The sequence below is a fragment of the Peromyscus californicus genome, unplaced genomic scaffold, assembly GCF_007827085.1.
Source record: "Peromyscus californicus insignis strain IS unplaced genomic scaffold, ASM782708v3 Scaffold_10__1_contigs__length_136768540, whole genome shotgun sequence".
Lineage (NCBI taxonomy): Eukaryota > Metazoa > Chordata > Mammalia > Rodentia > Cricetidae > Peromyscus > Peromyscus californicus.
Window position 1 is genome coordinate 110,654,384 of NW_026294391.1, and position 25,480 is coordinate 110,679,863.

The 25,480-nt window shown below is 46.8% G+C and overlaps 1 protein-coding gene across 10 annotated transcripts in view; it reads left to right on the forward strand.

Moving 5' to 3' along the window:
- Nucleotides 1-3,630: 3,630 nt before the first annotated feature.
- The window catches only part of Bcorl1 (BCL6 corepressor like 1), a 73,839-nt gene continuing 51,989 nt past the window's right edge, over nucleotides 3,631-25,480 (forward strand). For 2 of the 10 annotated variants that reach the window (XR_008218387.1, XM_052738939.1), the window contains exons 1-3: nucleotides 5,902-6,070; nucleotides 12,162-12,258; nucleotides 24,233-24,362. Coding sequence is in view for 9 of the 10 variants with exons in the window: in XM_052738939.1 (XP_052594899.1) it covers nucleotides 24,277-24,362 (86 nt within the window). In the remaining variant the exon portion in view is untranslated. The other 8 variants (XM_052738957.1, XM_052738974.1, XM_052738949.1 and 5 more) reach the window with 8 other exon arrangements.

Consider the following 25,480-nt stretch of genomic DNA (forward strand, 5'->3'; position numbering starts at 1 on the left):
TTTAGGGGAAATGGGGAGAGGTTAGTGGATTGAGTGGCTTGACCTGGTGAGGTCTCTGAGGTGATCTTAGCCTTCTTCCTCATTTTCCCCACTTTGGCAACAAAATCGAGAAAGTTTGTTGGCTGTTTACAGAGTTAAGTTTAACCAGACACGATGTCTCTCTGTTTAGACTCGGGGTGCAGAGAGGGCAGAGACCTGGCCTTCCTCAAGCATGTTTGTTCTCAGGGAGCTAGCACTTAGCCAACAGCACTCAACCTGCTGCTGGAGTGCATCTGCAAGCATTAAGCTTGCTTGCACCTGGGTTTGTTATTTGTTATTTGCTGAGATTTGCAAATGACAAATCGGGGCAAGAAACCCTCCCCAACCCTCCCTGCCCCTGGAACATAAAGTGAAACACGATGGAATGTTGAACGAGAAAGTGAAACATAGATGGAACATGGAGTTCGGAGAGAATGGAGGATGGGCAGAGTGTAAAGTGAAACACTGGGGAACACAAATAGTAATACATTAATACCCACCAAGGCTTCTCATGTACCTCTCCCTTACTCGATCCCCTTTCAACCCGGGTGACTTAAAATGAACTGTTCTGCTGTCCTGAGATGCTGCTTTCCACACCTGACTTAACCTTCAATTGAGTGAGGTGCTGAAAAGGAAGGGACAACCAGAAGCTCCCAATTTGCTTCATTCTGATAATTCTAAAGATCTCAATCAGGAGGATTCTTTTTTAGTCATAGTGCTATGCTGTTTTACTAGAGAGACAAGGCTTTTGATTGCAGAACAAAACAGAGAATTAACATAATTATCCTTGTGGATTTAGTCCAACGTTGGTTTGGAGCCCCAATTACCCTGGGACACTCAAATGCCCTCCTTTGTCTGCTAAGTGTCAGGAGGGCAGGACCCAATCCAGTGTTGTTCCTAGGTCTCTATGTTACACCTAGATAGCCTGTGGGGGACCATTGTGGATAATAAGTCTTGCATGAGTGCAATGGTTTATGGTGCTCATAGGGTGTCCCAGTGAGGGTAATATAGCATGTACATTGGTTCTGTATTTTAGAGTTGGGGGAAGGGACACACCACAAAGTACATGGCATCAGGCTGGCATGATCAAATATTAGTCCCTGCTGCTAGTTATCAAGACAGGACAAGGCTCCGGTTGTTATATTTCTCCTAAACAATCTTCTTCCTATTGCACTAAGGTACCTTTCTGAGTACCCTGTCTGGGTCAGTAGATGGTAGGGATAGGAGGATCGAGAAAGACGATCTTCCTGAAAAAGGCTGCTTTGGCATTTAACGAAAGTGTTGTATTATATTGAAAGGAGCTGTGGCTGTGGAGGCAGGACTACTAGGTTCCTGGCTCAGAAACTCACTAGCTGTATGACCTTGAGCAAGCCACGCATAGATGCTTAAGAGACTCAGTTTCCTCAATAACAAAACCAAGAGTTGTAGTGAGAAACAAATAGAATAGCATAACGGAAAGGGCATTATAAACATTTTGATGCATATTCTTATTATGATTATGTTATAGTGCTAGCCTCAGATAAAATAATCATTGATATCTACATGCTTTAAAGGTTTCCCACAGCTCTCCCCACACTGATCCTTGGCTTCTCATCATCTCCTGTAGGGCAGGAAGTCTGGCCCCCAAGAGGAAAGGGCTCAAAAGAGCTACAGTTTCACCCAGGAAACAACCATCTTCCCCCAACCTTCATTTTGCCAGATAAATGATGCAGCCAAATGGTAAGCAGACTAGTGAAAATTGATGTGTCCAAAATCCATTTTGTCCTCAAAATGGGGAGCAGAGTAACACTAAGGTCCTAGGGCCTTAAGATTAGTGGCGATTTAGTAATTACCAGAATAATTAAAATCAGTGAAAATAATCAACTTAAAGCAGGATCTGCAATATCAAGCCACATGGAGGTGATTTCCCAGTTAAGTAATGCATATTGAGTTCATATGTTGATTAACTTAAATATATTTTCTGAATCTTCATTTTGTCTTGGTGCAAAACACTTTTTAAATAGGTGTGTGTATATATATGTATTGGAGGACAGGTGTGGCCAAGTAAAATAACTAGCGAAGCGATTCCCAAAGCAAAATATGATGGCCCTACTACATTGCTGGCAACTAGTGTTGAGGTTGGTGAGGACAGGCGATAGGGCTAACAGAACACCAGATCTCAGACAACAGCAAAGCCACCATAGCCTCAGTTAGCTGCTCCTATACTCATACACATCTTTTAGACCAGGTGAGGGAAGCACAGCAGGCAAGTCTCAACTGCCATCTGTGCAATCTTTACAAAGGACAGAAAAGGCACCCTCCAGCTTAGGGTTGGAACCTCTAGGCCTAGAGGGGTGGGAGTAGGGGTTGGGGGTGGTGGGTAGGGAGAAGAGAAAAATACTAATTTTGCAGGGCTTCCTTCTAGTTCAAATGACTCTCCGGCTTCCTTATCGTAGATAAATATACAGTAAATAATATCAATATATCTGGACATAAAGATTATTTTTCCAGATTCTTATTTATTTCACATTCTGTTTAGAATCCTCTAGGAACTGCTGGACGTCCCCCCCCCCACCCCATACCCTCTGGGTTGAGACAATACCTTCGAAGTCCTCACCACCAGATCAGGGGTGGAGCTGCTAAGAAACAACCTAAGACTGAAAGCAAGTCAGCCAGGAGCTTCATCTCCTTCGCAAAGCCTGTCTCCCTGGAGTTAACGGAAAGCCATCAGAGTTCGAACATGGACCACAGGCTTCTAAGCCCTTCAAGTCCCAGGGATGGCCTGCGATATAAACACAGGAAGGATTTATTCCCTTGGCCAGGCGGGCAGTCCTTAGGGTAAAGGGGAAGGGTCAGGGGGCTCAGATTGGTGTCTTGAGAGCCCAGAGGAAAAGCAAGCAGAAACCAAGCCCTTGGCACTCTTCTAGGCAGGTTTTCCTCTGCAAGTCTCGCAAGCTTCCCTCTTTATAGACCTTTCGTCCCCCTTCTTCCCCACTCAGGTCTCCCCGCCAGCCCAGATGCTCCCACACCCAAGCAAGGGATGTCCAGTGAGGGTGACCCAAGGTTTTTGCAGCCTGGGAGGTTGCCACTAAGAGTGGGCCGAGCGGGAGTCGCGAGACGAGGCGACGAGAGTAGGCATTTTTCTTTCCCTAGCACCTGTCCCACTTCGGCGCCCGGGCTGGGGCTTCGCCTGAGCGCGGCCTGAGTTCTGGAGCGCCAGAACCACGCACGGAGGTCGCCAAGGGTGGGGGACCGGAGGAAGGGCGGGGTGTCTGGCGGGGGCGTTCCCCTCAGGCAAGACCCCCGCCCTCCTACAGAGACCGAGTCAAAAACGGGGAGAGCATGTTACATATAAAACCAGAGCGAAAACGATCGCTCTCCGACCCCGAACGGCGTTGCGGCACCCCCCCTCCCTTCCTGGAGCGGAGGGCTGGCCGGGGAAGGTGGCTCAGTTCTTCCCCCGTGGCCAGTGCGGGGTCTGCGGCTGCCCGGCGAGGTTCCGGCTTCCCCGGGGCTGGTAGGGGGGAGCCCCGAGAACTGCAGGCCCGCCCCCTTCTTCCTCCTCCTTCCCCTCCTCCCCCACGTGTCCTCCCGGAGCCCAGCGGCCTGATCCCAGCACCCCCCCCCTCGCCGCCACCTCCCTCCTACTCCCGCTTCGCCCGCTTCCCGGGCGGTGTGGAGAAGAGCAAAGTTGCGACAGCAGCCAGGGGGCTCTGCCCAGGTGAAGGGGGCGCTGTGACGGGGGCGGGAACGGCGTGGCCCTGCGGCGGGGGCGGGGGGGGGAGGATAAAGAAACTTGCTTTCCGCAGCCCCCACCCTGAGCGGGTTCGGATCTTGCGTGAACCGAGCCCTCGTGGAGACGCTGCAACGCCGCCAGGACCGAGGCCGGCACCCCGACCCGGACCAAGACCGGGACCGCGCGCTTGGGCGGGCTAGCGAGGGCAAGGCAGGCCGGCACCCAGGCAAGGGCGGGGTGGGTGACCGTACACCGGACCGAACCACGGACTCCGGTGGCGTGGGCGCGGGCCGAACCCGGACCGGGCCGAGTTGGGTGGCGAAGTAGGACGTGGATTCGGGGGGCGGGGCGCAGCGGGAGGGGGGAAACCAGGCCCGGCCTGACTGGCCTGGGCGTGGGGGCGGGGGGCGAGTTCGGGGCACTTGCTGGGCTCTGGACCGAGCGCTAGGGCGGGGCGGCGCTAGGGGCTGGGCCCGACCGGCGAGGAGAGGGCGAGGGGAGGGAGAGCAGGGGGTGGAGTAGGGGCGTGGAGTTGCGAGCGGGGTCTGGCCTCGGCCGGGGGCGAAGGTAGATCTGCGGGGCCGAGAGCGGAGGGAGGGAGGCCCGAGGCAGCGCGGCGGCGGCGGCGAAGGCCAGCTTCCGCGGAGTTTGTGCCCGGGCTTCCCGGCTGGGCTCCGGCCGCCTTATGCGCACAAATGGGGTTAGGGGACTGACTGGTTGGTAAGCAACTCCCAGTGTTAGACGGTGTTCCGTGGCGATTCCCGGAAAACTGAGGAAAGACGCCGTCTGCAATTTGCCGCACCCCCCACCCACCTCTTAGCATCTGGATTCTGCTCTTTGGGGGCCATGGACCCTCCCCACCACAATCCTTTCACTCTTTCAGCACCCCTTCCGTCTCCCCCTCATCCTTGGCCATCTGAATCTCCTAGGGGTATGCGTTTGAGGGGTGGAAGGCGTCGGGGGTTGCACTTTCCCTCCCTTGGGGGCAGCCTAGTTTGTATCATATTCGTGTGAGGTAACGTCGCTTGGCGTCGTGTGGACATTGGGGTTTAGATAATTTAACCCTCCCTTCCAAGCTCTTTGATGGCTTTTAAGGAAAAGGACGGATCCCTGGATTTTGAGGACTGGGGTTTACTCTAAGCTCACTTCCACTACCAACCTCTTTACTACGAACCATTTCTATAGGGACTCGAACGTGGAGGGTGGGATACGGGAGCGTTAATGTGCTTCTCTGTCTTTCTACAGGGTCGGCGTGGCGAAGGACAGCTAGTGTCAGAGGAAAAGTAGACACCAGTTCAACTCGGCTCGCCCCCACTATTACTTCGGTGAGGGGGACAACGCTAAGGGGATGCTGGTGGGTTGGGGCCCAGTATAAGAGTAGGGGTGAGTAGTCGCCCCCAGAGGGATTCTTCACTGGTGGGGAGAGAAAGGCGAGCCCCAGCTTCGGGGAGGGTTCCAGGGAAGGAGATGGAGGGTGGCGACGACAAGGAGGGGGGGTGCGGGAAGAATGGAAGAGTCACACCCTGCTTGCAAGGGGAGCCTCCCTCAGGCTCCTGGGAAAAGGGGACTGAATACGTGTGCTCTGTGGTACCGGGGCAGGAGAGGTCTGGGGATGGTTCAAAGAGTGATTTGCACACTGGTTCTGTCACTAGTGGCCTGAGAAAGTCAGGTCGGGGCATGAGGTGGAGAACGTTGGAAGGAAGGCAGACAACCAACCCTCTGGCCTCGGCGCCCTGATCATCTCCCTTCCTCAACCTCCCTTTTGAGGGGCGTCGGGGTGGGGGGCGTGGAGCTCTTGGAGCCCCGAGGATTGAGTGCCTCCGCCTTTCTTGGGAGTCTATCTTTTTGCCCAGCTTGCTACAAGCTACCACTGCCTCCCTCTCCGGAATCCGCTCGGTTCTCTCAGCGATCCCCTCCTCCTCCTCCTCTCCCCTCCCCTCCCAGTGTCACCGGGGCTGCTTGGCTCTGCCCCCTTCGCCGCCGCTTGCTCCCAGCTTTAGTCCCTCCCTCTCATGCTTGCTCCCTCCCTTCGCCTCCTCCTCCCCACCCCCTCCCCCGTCTAGACAGCATTCTGGGAGTTGTAGTATCTTGCAACGCTGGCTGGCGCCGCCCGCGAACAAGGCCGGACTTCACTTCCCGTCGAGCTCTGCGACCGGCACCCACTCCACCAGGCTTCGCTCACACACACAGACACACACACACCGCTCTCCCCCTCACTCTTTCGCTCGCCGCGGCGCTGCCAGTGTGTGGCTCTGTCTCTCCTCGGCTTTGCTGAGCCCTCCCTTCTTCCTCTCAGTTCCTAGAGTCCGACCGCCGCCGCCGTGAGAGGAGAAGGAGGTCGGTGGCGATAAGGGGCGGAGGGGGGCATCGGATCCCAGCAGTGTTAGGCGGGTGGTGGTTCAAAGAGGGTGAGAGGGAGCTCGGGTGGCGGCCTGAGCCTCCCTGCGGAGCCGACCCGGGAACAGGTGCGTCTTTTTTCTCTCTCCCCCAACCCCTCCACCCCTTTTGACTCCCCGGCTTTTTCGTATTCCCCCACCCGCTTCTTTCTATCCTAAGCCTTTCCCCAACCCTGTCCGTTCTTCTCCCCTCAGCCTCTCAGCTTGCCCCCCGGGGGCGCCGTCCTCTCCGTGTCCCCGGACGTAGAGCTCCCTAGAGCTCTCTCTGTCCTCGCCCCTCCCTTCGGGACAGCTCCCCTCCACTTCCCACCTTCGTACCCCATCCCTGCCCTGCCCTATCCCCTTCTCGACCTCCTTCTCTTTTAGCCAGGTGAGACTTGTTCAGCACGATCCAAGAGAGTCTTCCTCTCGGCTGGGCGGGGGTCTCCATGGAAACGGGGGTCGGTAGATACTGGAGGGGGGAACCATAGGAATTACCCCACTCCACAGAAAGGGAGGTGGAGGCTATGGTCTTGGCACTACCTGGCCCCAAACCCTGATCCAAGGATCCGACGATCCGAAGGGAACCTGGCCAACAGGGCAGGGCGAGAAAGGGCTTGTTATTTTTTTTTGGGGGGGGGGGGTGTCCGTGATGAAGTCTTGAAGAGACCGGGAGAAAATGCCCTCCAACCTTAGAGGTGGAGGTGCGACGGGTGCTTTCTCAGGGTTGCTTTCTCCCCTGTTCTGGGGTGCAGGAACCGTAGGGTAAGGGGTACCCCTAGGTGGCGGCGGGGCCTGGGTTCGGGAGTGGGAGTGCTGTGATGGGGGCAGGGGCAATTATCCGAGTCCCTGGAAAAAAGGCGGGGGATGACTTCGGAGCGCCCAAGCTCCGCTGCCCTCGCTCTAGGGGCGGGGGCTACCGGGCCAGGCGAGGCGGGGAGGGTGTTCAAATTGAAGGAGGATGAGATGGGGGCAATTCATACTGGCCCCGGCAAGCCTGGTGGGAGACCCGGCTTGCAAGCCCTCAACCCGCTTCGCGCCAGGCCTGGAGGCAAGGGGTCTGAGAGGAAAGCAGAGGGCTGGGAAGGAGGGAGGCTCCGGTTACGGGGCCAGATTTCGGGATCAGGGGCAATCCCCTGGCCCTAGGAGAAGGAGGGAGAGGGATGGCCGCGAACCCCAGGGTTCCCCCACCCTGGTTCCTAAGGGGCGTGAGGAACGGACAGCAGGCCCAGCGGAGCTGGATTCGAGCAGATCGTGGCCAGGGATTGGGGGGGCTTAGTGGTGGTCTTGGGGGGGAGTAGTCCGGCGGCGGGGCGGGCGGGCGGGGCGTGGGGCTCCGGCGGGCGGCGGGGCGGGGCCGGGGCGGCGCTGCTGCCGCCGCTGCCGCCGCCGCTGCTGCTGCTCCTGCTGGGGCCGCCGCCGCCGTTGCCGCCGCCGCCGCCGTTGCCGCCGCTTCTGGGCGGGGAACCGAGGCCAAAGAGAGTCCCGTGCCGGGGCAGAGGGCGCAGGCGGCGCGCGGTGGGGAGGGGGCCTTTCCGCGGGCGGGGGCAGGCTGGGGGTGGAGTCCCCGACGGGGGGCGGTACGAGCCAGGACGACGACGACGAGGAGCCCCGGGGGCCCGGTGCGTGGAGGACGAGGTGCTGGGAGAAGGAAGGGGGGGTGGGTCCCGCGACGGGCCTCGTGGGCTTGGCTCCCGGAGGTTCGGTTTTGGGACAGAGTCCTATGGGGGCACCCAGAGGCCAGGAAAGGGATAGAGAGGTGAACTGGACGGTGGAGGGGGGCCCTCCTCGCCGGGGTCCCGTGGAGAGGAAGGCTGGGCCGGAGGGACGTCCGGGCAAGGCTGGGAGGAGCCGGCCGCACCAAGGCTGGGGTTTTCGTGTTATGGAGGTGCAGGAGATTGTTGTATCGAAAGATGTGGTCGAGGGGAAAGGCGGGAGGGAAGCACGCTGCAAACCCAAGAGGCCCAACACCACAGGCCAGTGGAGGTGCCCTTCTGTTCCACTGAGCCTCTCCTCTTCTCTCAGTATTAGAAGCACTGTTTTTGTTGCATTGTTTTGAAATTTTCAAGGCTGCCTGATCAAACTGTCGACGTGGTGATACTTTCTCATTCTTGCTGTTTTCTAGAGTAGACAGTAAGGACAGCCTTCACTTGGTGAGCATTCTTCTAGCCCAGCGTTTTGTGGCTCTTTGCATGAGTGTGGGAAGGGGGCCTGTAAGGCAAGCCACAGATGAATACTTTCAAGGCGATTTGGAGGTCGTCCCCATGACACAGGGGTAGAGTACAGTTGCAGATAGCTTTGATCAGACTTCTGGGGTACACTTGAAGGCTTCAAGGATTAGTCCCATGCTTCTTTCAACTTAGAAGGCTGTTTCTCAGAATCACACTGCAGAAACATTTCGTGGAGAAAGAAATGGGACATGAATTTGGAGTTGGGAGTTGATAAGATTCATGATAAAATTCTAAGGATAGAAGGGAGTTATTTTTTTTAGTGGCCATCTTATGTTATTCTGTTTAGTATGTCCTGTCCTTGAATGTTGGGATTGAGGGCCCTTTATTACTGGGGACACTGTAGGTGGCGTAGCCAAGGATGTTTGGGCAGAGTTTTAGGGTACTCGAATTGAACATGATGTCACCATGTGGTACTGAAGATGACAGTCTGTAGGAAAGAAACTTACAAGATTCCACTGGGGATTAAATGAGATAATCCCATTCCAAGAATCACCCAGAGGCTCCAAAAGGAAGTGAAAGGTTGAGAAGGAACCTGTAAAATTTTGACAGAGAAACAAAGGTAGCAAGAAAGACTGAGGGAGCACCAGGGGACTTGATGAATCAGGTTAAAAGAATCTGAAGTTCCATGATGTATTTGAGGACTGACATGGCCATGTTGAGTAGTTTATGAGGATATTGGTAGCAGGTACTTTTTGCACCGGAGGAAACTGTCTTGAGGTGGATCTGGGAGATGAGAGCCACAGGTCTTGGCACAGAGGCTTATTAAAACTGACTTTGTTAAAAGGGATTTTCACACACACTTAAGCACAGGCAGTAATGAAAAGAGAGACACTTGGGGGGGGGAATAAGATATAACCACATGTGGGTATGGGCTAATCAAGGGAAAGTCACTCTAAAACTTACTTTGAAAAGTTTGACTCTTGCTGGGTGGTAGTGGTGAGCACCTTTACTCCAGCATTCAGGAGGCAGAAGCAGGCAAATATCTGAGTTCGAGGCCAGCCTGGTTTACAGAACAAGTTCCAGGGTGGCCAGGGCTGCAGAGAAACACTGTTTCAGGGGGGAAAATAAGTCTGACTCTCTTACCCGATTTGCAGGCATAGTAAGTTTCTTTTTGTTTTGACTCTGATAGGAAGAGAACTAGATACCTAGTTGATAGAGGAAGGGGAAGGGATGCAGAAGTCTGGGTTAAATAGATTAGTTCTCTGAAACAGCAATAAGGAAGGGCTGGTTAATTGTTGGGATAGGGCAGAGGAAAGCTAAGTGAGTTGTAGCCAGCTTTGCTGTCGGAGTCTGTACTGTTCAAAGTAAAGGGAAGTTCTAGAAGATAAGGGGGCTGTACCACGGGCACTCTTAGGGATCTGGATATATTTTTTTTAATTTGCCAGGGAAGGTGTGTGTGTGTGGAGGGGGGCAGCAGGAGGAGATCCTTTTCCTTCTCACTGCCTTAGAGGCTCTTGGTAAGCAAAGGAGGCTTCTCTGGGGGTGTGTATCTGCCTTGTTCATGATGCAGTCTACAAAGGCAGGTAAATGCTTGGTAAAGGTGGCAGAGGATCTCAAGGCATGATTAATCTGCACTGTGGGCTTTAGGGAAGAGCTTTGCTGAGAGAAACAGAATCATAGGAGAAAAAAGTTTTACCACTAAACAGAAGGAAGGCAAAAGAAGTCAGAAAGCAGGTCGGTAGGGCAGTGAAGGGGGAAGGAAGGTGACCATCACTGTTCCCATGTCAGGTCTAACTAAGGAGAAAGCAGTACCTTGAAATCTCCAGGGTAATGTTTTCCAAAGAAAGTTTGAAGAACCCTTAGGGCTCTTTACACTTTAGTGCTAGAATTGCTAGAGCAAGAAGGAAGATCATGGATAAAAATAGGGCTAGGGAGAAACTGGCATTTAGAGTAAAATAGAAATAGAAATATATTTACCCATAAAGAAGTAAAGGTAGTATACATGTTAAAAATGTAAAATTCACAATATGGGCTGGGCATGTAGAATGGTTGCCTAGCATGTGTGATGGCCTGAGTTCAAGCCTCAGTGTTGAAACAGAAAACAAAAATGCACAGTGTGAAAGAAGAGAGTCATAAAGAGCGATAGGAGAGAAGCATTCAGATGCTATGTGGAGCTGGTGTTGAGAAGTGTAAAAATTAACTTTCGATAGCCACTACTGTGGGAGGACCCAGGAAACAGGGCTGGAATTAAGTGAGACATTTCTTAGGAAATCCTGATGAGAATAAGGATTCTGAATGGGGAAAGGGAGTCTTGGTCTGAAATAGAATGGAGAATAGGAGAAACTGGGAATACACCTGTTTTTCCCTCTGTAAGTGGGAGGAATCCTGGATATAAGGAGGTGAGTGATAGAGATTCCAGAGTGAAACAAGGATCTGAGATAAAGGATAAAGAACAAGGATCTGAGAGCCTTGGGCCAGAACTGGAGGGTGGGGTTAAGGGCACCAAGAAGAGACCAATCAGGGTTGGACTAGACTACATTTACACTGGTTTGTGAATTCTAGGTGGAGCTGTCTGGGACTCATTGGGTTGGCTGTTAGATGCATAGAGCTCTTTCCCAGGGCCAGCTAGCCTCTGAGAATCCATGGCAGGAATTCCATGTTGAGTTTGGGTGGGAAAAATGAACACTAGAGGGGAACCGAGAGAGTAGGGAAAGTGAAAATTGTTGCCTGATTAAACTGAAAAGGGGGAGAAAACACTGATGAGGATGTGAAGGAAAGGGGAGCACTTAGACCCAAGTTTTTTTTTTAGGAAGAAAGGAAATTTCTTAACGTTAGCACTGGAAATCAGTTTGAGTCTGTGTCTGCTTGAATGTTTAGTGTCAGGACAGTTAAAGAGAGAAGAAATAAGTAATCTACCTTTCTGTCACTAGGGGATTCTAGGGCAGTATTTTATATAATTACTTATATGAGCCAGGCATTATTCATGCCAGTCTGTAAAATGTAGGAAACCATCTTCTTTCGAAATCATATCCTTTCTTGCTATTCATAACTTTAAAATGGTCTTTTATGTTGAAAATGTTCTTTAGTGAACTAAAGTTGTGTTCTGGTCAAGAGGAAAACTTAACTCTGTTTCTTCCCCCACAATCCCAATAAACTCTTGTAGTTTTCCTTTTTTTTTTTTTTTTTTTTTTTGTAAAGCGATCGCAACTCTTTCCTCATAAAACATGTAAAAATGGATCATTTTTTAGCAGAGTATGTGTAGATTTGTTAAGGAACAGTGAAGAAAAAACTCCTGAGTGTGTGTATGTTGGGGGGGGGACTCCAAGATTTGGGGGTTTTTTGTTTGTTTTTTTTTTTTGTGAGACAGGATCTGTGAAGACCAGATTTTCCTTGAACTCACAAAGGTCTGCCTGCTTGTGCCCCTACCTCCCAAGTGTTAGGATTAAAAGTGTGTGCTACTATGCCCAGCCTCTTTTTTTAAAAAAATAAATTGCAGGCTGGATGTCAAGGTTGTATTTTCCCTGGTAAATGAATTGTGATGAATTTGAAGATGTGGCTTATTATTTGTAAAATACAGTAATTTTTAAATTTCCCCAATAGAGTTAAATGTGACTTAATTTGGAGTTGAAGAGTTTAGCTTGGGCTAGAGATTTGAGAAGGACTGAATTCTATGGAGGAGAAACTTTGTGTTTGAGGCTTCTTTACTGACTGTCTGCTAAGAAACAAAATTTGCTTACTTCATTACTAAGGTGTGTCTAGAAATCTTGGTGTTGGTTCCATTTAAGGGTACAGTAGAATTTTCTCAATGAAGGGGTATGAGAATAACAAGACTTTTGTTTTTCTAAGTTCTGTGAAATGTATAATACACAAATATAATCCCAGGGAGAAGATGCACTGAATACTTGGATCTATGAGACGATTGAATATATTTTCTCATGAAGAGTCTTTGCTCAGTTGAACTTGGTTCTACCATGCCCAGGTGAGCTTGCATCCTAATTAATCTACTGCTTCAGAGACAGACCTGTGTTAAAGTCCTTGTTCTTCAACTTCTTAGCAGTAGGGCAGGAAGCAAGTCCCTCCTAACTTTCTTGAGCCCCGGTGTTCTCATCTAGACAATAGAGATGATACTAATATTATAGGATGGTTAGAATTATATAAGATAAAATGTATGTAGTAACTGCTAATATACTTAACAATGGGATCTATTTTTAAAACTAAAATTTCTTACTTGTCTTTTGACGTTACTTACTATATACTGTGGCAGAATGAAAATAAAAATTCATTCTGCTACCCCCCCATCTTAGCCCTTTGTCCTTTTTCTCTACAATCCTCTTTAATTAGTTTAGTATACATTCAGCATTTACTGCATGGTAGGAAGTAATACCTTACCTCATTGCTGCATCTACCTCTGAGGTGGATGTGGTAGTTGCTTTAACAGCTGTGCCGTGACACTACTTGCTATTTCAGGAGAGGAACTGAAGACTGTATATGCAGTTGAAATTTTAAGGGAACTTTGGGACTACAGGTAAACTTCGTTAAAAAAAAAAAAAAAAGGCCTTGGGAGATGGTCCAGTTGGTAAAGTACTTGCTGCTCAAGTATGAGAACCTGAGTTCAATGCTTAGTGCCCATGTAAAATCTGAGAATTGTGATGAACCTGTAATCCTAGGGCTGGAGAGGTAGAAACAGATCTCTGGGTCTACCACTGACATCTAGCTTCAGTGAAAGACAGTCTCAAAATATAAGGTAGAGAGCATTGACCTCTGGGTTTTAAACACATATGCATGTGTGGTGAATGCATGTGCACATGATCCCACTTTTTATTTATTTATTTTTAGATTTACATATTTCCAAATAACCACTTTAAAATATTTATGTTTTAGAGATTCATTTATTTTTGTTTTATGTGTATGAGTGCTTGCCTGAATGTATGTGTGTGCACCATGTGCATGCCAGGTGCCCATAGTATCAGTAGAGAGTGTCAGAATCCTTGGAATTGGAGGTACATATGGTTGTGAGATACCATGTGGGTGCTAGAAACTGGACCCAGGTCCTCTGCAAGAGCAAAAAAATGCTCTTAACAGCTGAACCATCTCTAACCTTTTATTTATTTTGAAATTTTATTTTGTATATATGTGTGTTTTGCCTCCATACATGTCTGTGTGCTGTTTGCATGACTGGTATCTTGGAATTAGAGTTAAAAGACTATCGTGAGCTACCATGTGGGTGCTGGGTATTGAACCTGACTCCTTTAGAAGAGCAGCCAGTGCTCTTAGCAACTGAATCATCTCTCTAGTCCCCTTTATTTTATTTTTAATTGTGTGTGCGTGTGTTGTGTGTGTGTGTGTGTGTGTGTGTGTGTGTGTGTGTGTGTGTGTGTGTGTTGTTTGGATATGTGTATGTGAGTGCAGGTGCCCATGGAGGCCAGAGGTATCAAATTCCCTGAAGCTGCCTGATATCAGTGCTGGGAACTTAACTAGGGTCCTCTACAAGAGCAATATATAATCTTAACCACTTAGCCATGTCTCCAGCCCAAAATACTGCTTTCAATAAAGGGCTTTTAAATTATGACTGCTTAGGCTGTCTAGCTGTCTCTGGAAATTCTAGGAAAGCTGATAGAACCTGGAGCTGATGTGCTTCTATGATAAAGATGCTCATCAATGATTGTATGGGAGAGAATAATACTGAAGAAAGCTCTGGGTTCCCCCAAAACAAACTTTTGGGCAAAGGAAAAACAGTGGCCTTCAAAGGAGATCTCCTCTGTGCAGCTGGAGTGGACTTTGTGTCAACAATTGGGTCTCTGTTAGCTATGCCAGTATAGGAGAGACTGATGACAGGCCAATTGAAAACAGCAGATTGGCTGACAAATTAACAATTTGTTTGACTTAGAAAATGCATTGTTATTCTCTACCTGCCCCCATACCCCTGAGATTTACCTGCCTATTTTTATTCTGTTTAGGCAAATATTATAGTTGTTCCCTGAACACACATCTACCGGTATTCCATAAGTCACCTGAGTTTAAAAACTAGCTGTGGATGTATCACAGTGAGATAGTTGGAAGTTGATTTTATTATTTTGCTTGGCATAATTTTATTTTAGTTTTGTGATTATCTTTATTACAGAGATAAAGCAGGAAGAAGGTTGATGTGAGAGCAAGGCAGTAAAAGGAATACTTTCATCCAGTGCTGTTTTGTTTTGTTTAGTGTGTGTGTGTGTGTGTGTGTGTGTGTGTGTGTGTGTGTGTGTGTGCACGTGCACGCACATGTGTGTGCATGTGCATGACAGCTTGCAGTAGTTGGCTCTCTCCTTCTACCATGTGGGTCCAGGGATCAAATTCAGGTCATCGGGCTTGGTGGCAAGTGCTTTACCCATTGAGCCATCTTACTGGCCCTGTTTTGTTTTTTATTTTTTGAAACAAAGTTTCATTGTATTGTCCAGGCTAGTCTTATGAGTTCAAGTGATCTTCCTGCCTCAGTCTCCTGAGTTATCAGAGACTGCAGGTGCATATACCATTGTGCTAGACTTAACTAATATTTTCTACCTGGGGTTCCTGGTCTCTGTATGATACAGAAAAGGTTTGGTTTTCTCCAATAGTTTAGCAAGCTGTTTATTGAGCCCATTTTGTGTGCCTTATATCATGCTAGACCCTACTGGAATGGGGCTAGTAAACCTATGGATGGGTAGTAGAGAGAGTCATTATGGAATTTGAAATTCTTTGGGCAAATACTGTGTAATAAAAGGGAAAATAAAACATAGCTTCATTTGAATTATATACACGATCTATATGTAGTCAGAGTCTTATCTCCCGTAAGAGAACAGAAAAAAATAACCTGATAATGGTCTCTCCAAATATGTATGTATGTGCATGGTCTAGGATTGTTTTACAAAAGTAAAACTTGGACGATCAGGACTCCCCTTTCCATGAAAAAGTCTGTATCATAAATACAGTGTGCTAAAACGGAGGCACCAGAGGGCCACTGCCATAGTCTATAACAGGAAGGACATAGAAACATGGCAAAATTGATTCACATCTTCATGTTGGATATGTGAAAGATACACTAGATGTTCTCAAGGTACTGCTGAAGATCAAGATGGAGAAAAATCAACTCTTATTTTTGGATTAACAGAAATGACAAGTCTCACAAAATGTCCCTATTTACATAGATGTCTTGTTGAAGTAGCTTTGAGTTTTAAAAGAAGTAACTAATTTCACAATGCTGATTTAAGTTTTCTAATTATCTGTGACATGGAAAAGTTGTACAAAATCTTTTTAAAGATAATTCTGTGTGTGTGTGTGTGTGTATGTATGTGTATGTTTGTGTGTATATGTGTGTGTACATGAGTGCAGTGCCTACAGAGGACAGAAGAGGGCATTGGACTCCCTTGAGATGCAGTTACCAGGCAGTTGTGAACCATTTGACATGGGTACTCAGAAAGGAACTCCAGTAGGAAGTATTTTTTGTTTTGTTTTGTTTTTGTTTTTGTAGACAGGTTTTCTCTGTGTAGTTTTGGTGGCTGTCCTGGGTCTCGCTCTGTAGACCAGGCTGGCCTCGAACTCACAGAGATCCGCCTGCCTCTGCCTCCTGAGTGCTGAGATTAAAGGCATGCACTCCCACCGCCCGGTGAGCGGGAAGTATTTGTAACTGCTAAGCCATCTTCTAGCCCCAGTTGTACAAAATCTTACAGCTAGAGCGGAGTTTAGTATAAAGCTATTAATACAGTGATATATTTTCCTTAGATAGAGTAAATCAGTTTCTTTACAGCAGGAAATGAAAATGAGTGCTGTGAATAATAGGGAAAAATCAAGGCAGAGTGTAGATAAGCTAAAACAATCTTATGTTATGAAAATGTAAGTAAACCAGGAAAACTTTTGTTTTGACTCACATCATCCTCAAGATATATTACCTCTGGTCCTTGTAAGTGCTTCTATGTTATGCTCAGTTCTTGGAAGAGACTACTATATGTTATTTGGCAGATGTAGTGATAAATGGGCATAGTGGGATGGTCTTGAGATGGCGAGAATTGGAGGAGTGAAGTGTTCTGTAAGGTTTCTACCACAGTTCAGGCTGTGGGTCCAGTAATGCATCACTGTTGCAGGTGACGGAACAGTGATTAGATGACTCTATTTAATACTGCTGCTATCTGATTGTATTGTTTTTTTTTCCATATTTGAGACAGGGTCTCACTATGTGTCAAAGGCTGTGTCTGAACCAGCTATATAGCCCAAGCTAGCCTGAAACTAGGGATACTCCTGTCTAACTTTCCTAAGTTCTAGGTTTATACCTTCACACCTATTGTCTTGAATGGATTATGGATGTTCCTAAATATCAAGTCACCCCTAAAAGCATGGGTGTATATAACGCTCTTAAAATTCCATGTTAGTGCTCTCAGGAGCTCTGTAGAAAATTGTAAGCCTTGGTCATCTAGTTGCTGAGATGACTATCCAGCCTCCCAAGGTGACTACATTGGCAGTAACTAAATTCATCAGAATGAGTAAGCTCTCATCTGTAAAATAGACAGTTAACATTCCTTTGTATCCAGTCTCATAAATGTTTATAGGCACAGTTTTTAAACATGGTGCTACCCAAGGAGTCTGTGAAGCTAGCCATGCTAAAATCATATGCAGGCAATTCCTTAGCTTTCTTGTTAAATACAAGAATTAAGATATCTTGGAAGAGTTTTCAATATGCCTTGGAAGAGATGCAATATGTCTGATCTCTGATGGTAGACACCAGTGGAAATATTCAGATATGACAATAAAACAAGGGAGCTAGAAAGTGTTCAGATAGATTTAGTCAGACAAAATGAACAGCACAAAAAGTTCCTGTTGTTTAAATTACTGAGTTGATCTTTGTGTGTCTGCTATCATATATGGTGGTAGAAGGACCTGCTTTGTATGAAGGGAAGCACAGTAAAGCAATTAAGACATGTCTATGCCACTTGAGTTTCAGGTACTGATAGCTGATAAATAGCTAGAAAAGGTGAGGGGATATAGATATGAGGGACAGGGAGCAGAATATAAGAATGCCCTTCTATTGAAAACCACTAAAACAGAACAGCTTAAATGGGGAAAACATTCTCATTGGTGTTAAAAGTTTGGGGTATGTAATTAATGGGAAAACATAAGTGTTAGTATCCTGTTCAATACACACGGCAGGAGGTAGGGCAATGATGCTGCTTTTCCCAAAGTGGAGTAGTAGGGGTAGCCTTTCCCTTGCTTCTTTGAAGGCTTTTTCTTCCTTATGGGAGTGTTACCCTACCCAAAGCTCTGTGTTTCTATTGGAACAGTAGGACCCAAAGTTTTCTTCATTAGTCACCACTGACCTAACCTTCCTCCTTAAATTGTCTACTGGCCACACCTGTAGTCTAAAGGACAGATTTAAGGCCATGCTTCAAGATGAATATTCAAGGCCAGAGTCAGCTACATAGTGAATTTGAGGCCAGCTTGAGTATCATGAACCTCCATCTCAAAACAAAACAAAAACTACTCTAAATCAATAAACAAACACAAACCCACCATCTACTCTAGTGTAAAATAATTGTCATATTCTTGCTCTGTCACCTCCCTTAATGTTCTTCTCTTCCTCAAATGCAGTGATGACCATGCGTTTGCTTTTAATTGTTGTGAAATCTTGTTCTGGCATCTTCGTTTCAAAGCAAAATTGTGCCCTTTTGTAAAATCTTTACATTTTAGAGCCGCCCATGGTGCCCCAAACCATGGATTGGGCTATAACTTGTTATATACACCTTTTATCCCCTGTTTTGACAACATATTCTCTCTAACCTTTTCTAAAAGCTACAGTGCTTCCCCACAGTATTTCAGTTTGGCCCATGATGGTGAAATATTTCAGGTTCCCCTATTTCACTTTTCCCGTTTGATTGCTGTATATCATGGGCTTCTTTCTCTTTTATGCCATCTATACCTGCTCTTATCTGCCAGCACATTTTCTTTCCTTTTGGAGTTGTTTCTTTCTTTTTTTTTCCCCTTCAGATCTCTATATCATGGTATTCCTTCTAGTCCCTATTCATTTTCAGCTTAGCTGCTATTTTCACCATTTTAAAGTTATTTCTCTCCCATTAGTCCATTCTCATCTTGTTTTCCCCTATTCTAGTGTGGCCATTATGGCTGACTACACACTCTGTGCAGCCTACTTGCTAGACACATTTCCTAGGATCTCAGTCAGTCTATCTCCTCTATCTACATAGGCCTCCTAAATGGCAAAGTTCTGTTTTTTTTTTTTTTCAGGCACACTTGCTGCTTTGAGCTTGTGAACATGTGCTCTTCTTTGTCCTTATCATGAGTTAGATAAGATTTTTGAGGATAGTTTACAGTGGTCCCACTCACTGCTTTCTAGGCAGTGACCAGCATTTGAATCATGGGTCATGCAGCTGTTTATAACAATTTGTGACACCCGGGAAAGTCCTTTGTGCCTGTGATTCCTTGGTCATTTGGGATTACCAGGTTTCTTCCAAGTTCCTTTTTGGAACTTCACCTTCTAGATTATGGTTCTTAGGGGGGGGGGGGCAGAGAAAGAGAGAGAAGTAGGTGGAGAGAATGAGGATATCAATGTGGGTGCTTCGAGTGAAAACAAGTTGGTGTGAAAGTGTGTGTGCCGTGTGTGTTTGTAAGGTTTTTTTCCCCTCTTCACCTCCCTGTGTGCTTTATAGTGAGTGATCACTAACTTGATTGGACAGGATGTAACAAAACAACATCCTAGGCTTACTGAATCAGAATATGTGGAGCTGAGACCTAAGATGCTGTTTGAAACCAGCTTCTCAGTGATCTTGGCTTGGGGAACACTGGTTTGCATTGACTGTTCTGGTCCTGCTCCTCCTTTGCCAGCAGAAGCCTGTTTTTTAGTGAATCATTTGATGCTGCCATTGGCTTTCTCTCTTGCTACATGAATCTTGCCTTCTTATGTAGGCCACTTAGTTCAGTATCCTGCCTGTGTGTCTGCTGTTTTCTAACCCTTGAGCACAAAGACTACTGTTAATTAGCAACAGTGGACTTCAGATGGCCAGGAGTGCTCCTCTGGTAAAATCATGAGGAATGTTACAAGGCCAAGATTTAAGAGGTTGTTCAATCTTCAAGATTTCATGAAGGCTAGACGGATGGGTCAGTGGTCAAGAGTGTGTACTGCTCTTACAGAAAACCAAATTTGGTCCCCAGCACCCAATCAGGTGGTCTACAACCACCTCTCTAACCCCAGCTCCTGGGATCCAACACCTTCTGGCGTGTGTGTGTGTGTGTGTGTGTGTGTGTGTGTGTGTGTGTGTGTGTGTGTGTGTGTGTGTACGTGTACGTACATGCACACAGAGAATAAATTTTAAAAAAGACTTCTTCCAAGTGGAGGCATCGAGTGTCAGTTTTGCTCTCTAGGTTGCCATACACTACACCATGAACATGTTGGTTTTTAGCTTCTGTTTTGTTTTGCTTCTACCTTTCCTCTTATGTTTTTGTTGGGCCTAAAAACTAGGAGATGTTTAGTATGTTGCTCTGTTTCCAAACATTGGGAATCCCACTTTGACTTCTGTCCTACACCAGCAAACAATTTTTGAAAATACAGAAATAATTTTGAGTGAAAATGATGTGGTCTCTGAAGTACCTGCTGCTTACAGATACTTAGATAGCTACTAAAGTGTGTACATGGTGTTGAAATTCATCTTCCAGCAAGAATAGGTCCTTCATTTGCCTGATTCCTATAATGTTTCCTAGAGAAGATAAAAAAGTATCTGGTGTATTAGCCAGCAAGCAGGATCATTGTTTCTTTTCTCTTTCTCTTTTTTTTTCCCCAGACACAGTTTCTCTGTGTATCTCTAGCTGTTCTGGAACTCACTCTGTGGACCAGGCTGGCCTGAACTTAGAGGTCCACCTACCTCTGCCTCCCAAGTGCTGGGATTAAAGGCTTGTGCCACCATCACCCGACACACCATTGTAGGTTTCTTAATTTTTTTTTTAAAGACAGGGTTTCTCTTTGTAGCCCTGGCTGTCCTGGAACTCGCTCTGTAGACCAGACTGGCCTCGAACTCAGAAATCCACTGCCTCCTGTGTGCTGGGATAAAAGGTGTGCACCACCATTGCCTGGCTAAACCATTGTTTTTTTAACCTAGGAACATTCCAGGATATTCTAACAAATGACTAAAACTTCATTAGCAAGGATATTCAGGGAATGGACTATTTTTTTTTTTTGAGACAAGGTCTTTCTACGTAGCCCAAGCTGGCCTTGAACTCTCAGTCCTCTTTGGATTACATGCACCACTAAGCTTAGCAGATAGGGTCTTAGTTAAAGATGTATCTAAAATTACCCTAATATTAGTAATGGTAAAAGATAACCTTCAAGCCTGCCGGTGGTGGCACATTCCTTTAATCCTAGCACTTGGGAGGCAGAGGCGGGTGAGTTCGAGACCAGCCTGGTCTACAGAGCAAGTTCTAGGACAGCTAAGACTGTGGAGAAAACCTGTCCCGAGCTCCCCCACCCAAAAGATAATCTTCAGAGAAAAGGAAAGCATTATGACTCTCTCAACAGATTGAAAAATGAACACATAGTAAGGATTTTTTCTTTTTAATTAATGAGAAAGCTAGACATGCTATAGCCAGTGTAAAGAAAAGGTCAAAAATCACAAATTCATGTGGAGTAAAGGAATGGGATTGCAAATGGAGGTAAAACTGGTTTTTCCACAGTGGTGGGGGGGGCAGGAGGTCAATCCCAACTTTATGGGACCATGACAGAGTTTATATACCCCTGAGCTACTTGGCATGTAGAGGTACAAAACAGGACATACATAGTGAACAGAGGCAGAATCAGGCAGCCTTGAAAGGTGTACTATAGATAATGTATGGATTTTTTTTTTTGTAGTAAGCCAGCATGGTAGCCACTTTTTCATTTTGGTTTATTTTGCTTCTTGTGATTTCTCAGAGTCATTCCCTCAGGTCTAATCTAGAATTCAGTCCCATATAACATGCATTTACCGAGTCCTTACAATGTGTAAAGTACTACAGAGAAACTAAAGACAAAAACCGCTGTTATTCCTTAACTCTAGTAACTGATCCTGTGGTGGAGAGACAGACATGCCATGTCCCCAGCAGAGGAGGACATGTGGTAGGACCGAGGAAAGAAGGAAATGTTTGAGGAGAACCAGAAAGGGAGGGGTTAACCGTTCTTGTGCTGAGGCTAGGGGGATGACACAATGACATTTAAGCTAGGCATTGAGGGATGATAGTGAGGGGAAGAAGGGGTACGGGGGAGGCCGTTTCAGAGTGCAGAAGCAGCAGAGTCCTGAAACTGGATGGGCAGGAGCTGGGGGTGGCAAGGATTGCAGGCAAAGGGCAGAGGAGCTTGCAGAGGAGTTTGGAGGCCAGGTCCTGAGGGCCCTGAAGGCTGTCCTAAGAATTCTGCCTTGAGAGCTAGCTTGATTCTGATGGCTTTTGACGAGAGTAGGGAGGTCTGATCGAAGCAGCATTTCAGAAGATGAATTGATTGTGGAATCAAGCGATGGGAGGCTGAGAGAGCAGTTAAGAGGCCAGTGTAATATTCCTGGGGTGAGATGATGAAGGACTACCAGGGCAGTGGCAAGAGGGGTAGAAAGAGGAAGGGAGATGACTTTATCAAGACTTGACACCTCATTTCATTGGGGTGATGGGGAGATGAGTTGAAGAGATTCAAGTGTGAGGACAGTAGTGCTAGTGACTAAGGAAGCATGCTGTGACGGCCTGGCGAATGGAGTGAGGAGTCATTTATGGGGACAGATAATGAGTCTGGTTTGAGATATGTTGGATTGAGAGGCTTAGTGGACATCCAGTTAACAGCAAGTTGCTGGCATCTGGAATTCTGCTGTAGGCCTGTGGGGAGAGGTCAGGATTAGAGCAAGAGATGTAGGAGTCACCGGTGATTCCAGGGCTGAATTGACATTGTGACTGCTGAGAGAAATAGAGGGCAAGACTGGCGTGCACAGCAAGGAGAGACCCAGAAAGAGACCCAGAATGAAGAAGGGGAGCTAGGCAGAAAGATGAGAGGGAGACAAGCAGAGGCTTGGTGGAGAAGTGGGGTGGGAAAGGATGGAAGGGGGAGCAAGGGAGGGAAGAAGGGAAGGAGCATCAGAGTGAAGAGGAAACAGGGAGATGCTGAGGATGAGATAAAGTAAGGGAGAATCTGAGAAGGCAGGCAGGAAGGGAAATGGAAGAGGCTGTGCTCCGAGAGTTGGCAGGGCAGAGGAGGGGCCACAAGACATCTGAGAAGATAGGAAGGAAAAATGAGAGTGAGGAGAGAGCGGGAAGGAGAAGAAAGAAAGGAGGAAGAGAGTGTAAGAGAAGGAAGGAGTCATGTGAAGGCTCATCTTCACTGAACAGCCAGGTTTCTGGGGTGGAGAACAGAAGGACCACACACAGAGAAACCAGCTAGCACTGAGCCAGGAAAGGATGGGAGGGGGTATAAAGAAAAGGGGGGAGGACACCAGCACCCCTTGGCTTGCACAGAGATGGGATAAGATGAAGTCAAAGAGAACAATGGGTACATACATCTCTACTGTTCTTTCCTTACCACCTTCCTTGAATCCAGCCATCATGATGATCTGGCTCTTGGTTGCTCTGAGCAGGCAGCCTCCTCTTGCTTTGAGAACTTTGCTTTCCTCTATCTGGAATGTTATTCCCTCTAGGTATCTACATTGCTCACTCCTTTATACCCTTTAGGTTGTTGAAATGTTTTCCTCTTGGTTAAGCCTATGTTGATCATCCTACTGTGAATCACAGCCCCTCCACTTATTCCCTCTGACATTATACCCATGCTCCTTAGTCTGTGTTGTGTAGCTTGGGATGTACTATGACAGAACAATTTAATAAGCTTATCATCTTTCTGGTTACCACCCTTGTAGAATGTAAGCACTCTACAGGTATGAGTTTTGTCAGGTTTGTGAGTTGTTGAATCTCTAGTACCTAGGACAAATGTTTGTTGAGTGAGTAAGTTAATTATGTTGAATACAAACAGTTTGTGAAAATTGAAGAGGATAAGTGGAGCAAATCTGTGATGTGACTGTACATTGCTATGACTTCTTTGGAACACAGACAACAGCAGAAAATGCTGATCACCATAGGGCTCTGTTCAGTTGAACTTTGGTGAATGATGATTTTAGCTCATAGGTTAACAAAACAGGCTCACTGGATAAGGCTATTTTCCTTGATACCCCTTTTTCTGTCAAAGAGGAAAGGACTATGCAGTGGTTGTCAATAGAAAGAAGTAGCCATTGGCTCGTGAAAGGGTTAGTAAGCCACGGCAGGGCAGACAGACTAATAGGAAAGGACAAGGACAGAAGTGCGTAGTTCTTGATGGAGGCTTGTTTTTGTTCATTTGATTGTGGCCAGAGTACAAGGAGTATTGCACCTAATTTGGAGGGAGCTTTCTACACCTTACACAGATGCATTGTGACCAACTTGGAAGCAAAGCAGAGTACTTTTGAAAGGCTTATAAAGAAAGTGTATGCTTCCTCTGGAGAGCTTAAATTGGCTGTGTCACTCAGATCCTTCCCTATCCATGGATTAGAGAGCAGCTGTGAAAAAGACCCCCAGTCTTTCACTGCACTTGCTGCTCAGGTATGGATGCAGCACTCTGACTGGGGTTGCTTAGGCTAAATGTATGTCGAAAATATATTGTCCCTCAACTGTATGCAGTAGATTGAATTTCCTCAAACATTCAAGCATATGTGTCTTTGAAGATAATTTAAAAATCACTCAGGGTGATTGACAGTGTCCTCATCTGCATCCTGAAATGTGGATTACTGGAAAGCTGGTGTGATCTTTTCCTTATTTGGACCTTCATTTTCTTTAGCAGGCTGCCTTGTGACAGTGATCACTTTAGCATTTTGATGCTATGATTACCTTGATTTCAGTGTTTCAGTGTAAAAGGTGGTTAAAGTAGCTGTGCTTGTTCTCACTTGTAATTTTTCGGTATTCTTTTTCCCCAGGGGGAGTGGCCACAACAGATCCTATCTGGCAGTGAGTGGCTGTCATGATCTCTACAGCACCGCTCTACAGCGGCGTGCACAACTGGACCAGTTCTGACCGGATTCGCATGTGTGGCATCAACGAGGAGAGGTAAGTTTTCAAAGGTGGCATCCAGTAAGCTGTACCTAGTCCCAGGTTGGGGGTAGGACCTGGGGACAAAATTCTTGTTTGTTTCTAATTTTCCTCAATCATGGGGGTCACCTGCTCTGCCATACTGTCCCTGTACCAGTAAAAATGAGGGAGCCATCAGATGACCTTTGCCACCTAGTATTATCTGTCTAGTGATTAAGAACTGCCAGATTGTGGAGTAAAGCAAAGCTCAGGTGCTTGCCATTTCTATGTCTTATATCAAAGTTGGGTGCTCAAAACTCCATGTAAGATACTTTCATCTCTTGTCTAGGGCTTGGAAGAAAGTTGGTTTGATCGTGTGTGTGTGTGTGTGTGTGTGTGTGTGTGTGTGTGTGTGTATAAAATTTATTTATTTTATTTCATGTACAGTTGTGTTTTGCCTGCGTGTATTCTATGTGAAGATGTCAGATTTCCTAAAACTGGAGTTACAGGCAGTTATGCGCTACCATGTGGGTGCTGAGAATTGAACCCAGGTCCTCTGGAGGAAAAGCCAGTGCTCTTAACTGCTGAGCCATCTCTCCAGCCCCTCATCATGTAGCTTTAAGGTGGGAACTGGTTGTCAGAATTTGGGGGGCCAGTATTTCCTACCTCAAAAAGCTAGCAAAACATTTGTCAGGAAGACCTTATGAAGAAGTATCAAAGGAAATTGAGGTTGCTGATCATAGTTTTAATATAAAATCCAGAGTTTGTGAGGCCTGCCTGGTTTCTGTGTCTACTTTCAGTTTTCAGATATTTGGTTGACCAAGACAGGCCTTCTTAAAATTATACATCATATCAAGGGTACCCAATTGTCCCTCAGAGTTTATATTTTCCTTTTATAACCCCTGGTCAAGTTGCTCTGTATGGTGGTTATGGGACCTCTTCCAACTTCAAGACATTGTCCGGCCATGTTTGCTGGTGTTTTAATCTATGACTATTTAAATTCACATATGCCAGAGGAATTACAATAGGACTTTCCCTCCCATTTAAGATCTGGGGTCTTCAAAAAGAAAAAAAATATATAAAGAGCCTGGTTTAGGTCTGTTGAGGTGGTTCACTGAGCAAAGATGCTCGTGGCCAAGCCTGATAAACTGAGTTTG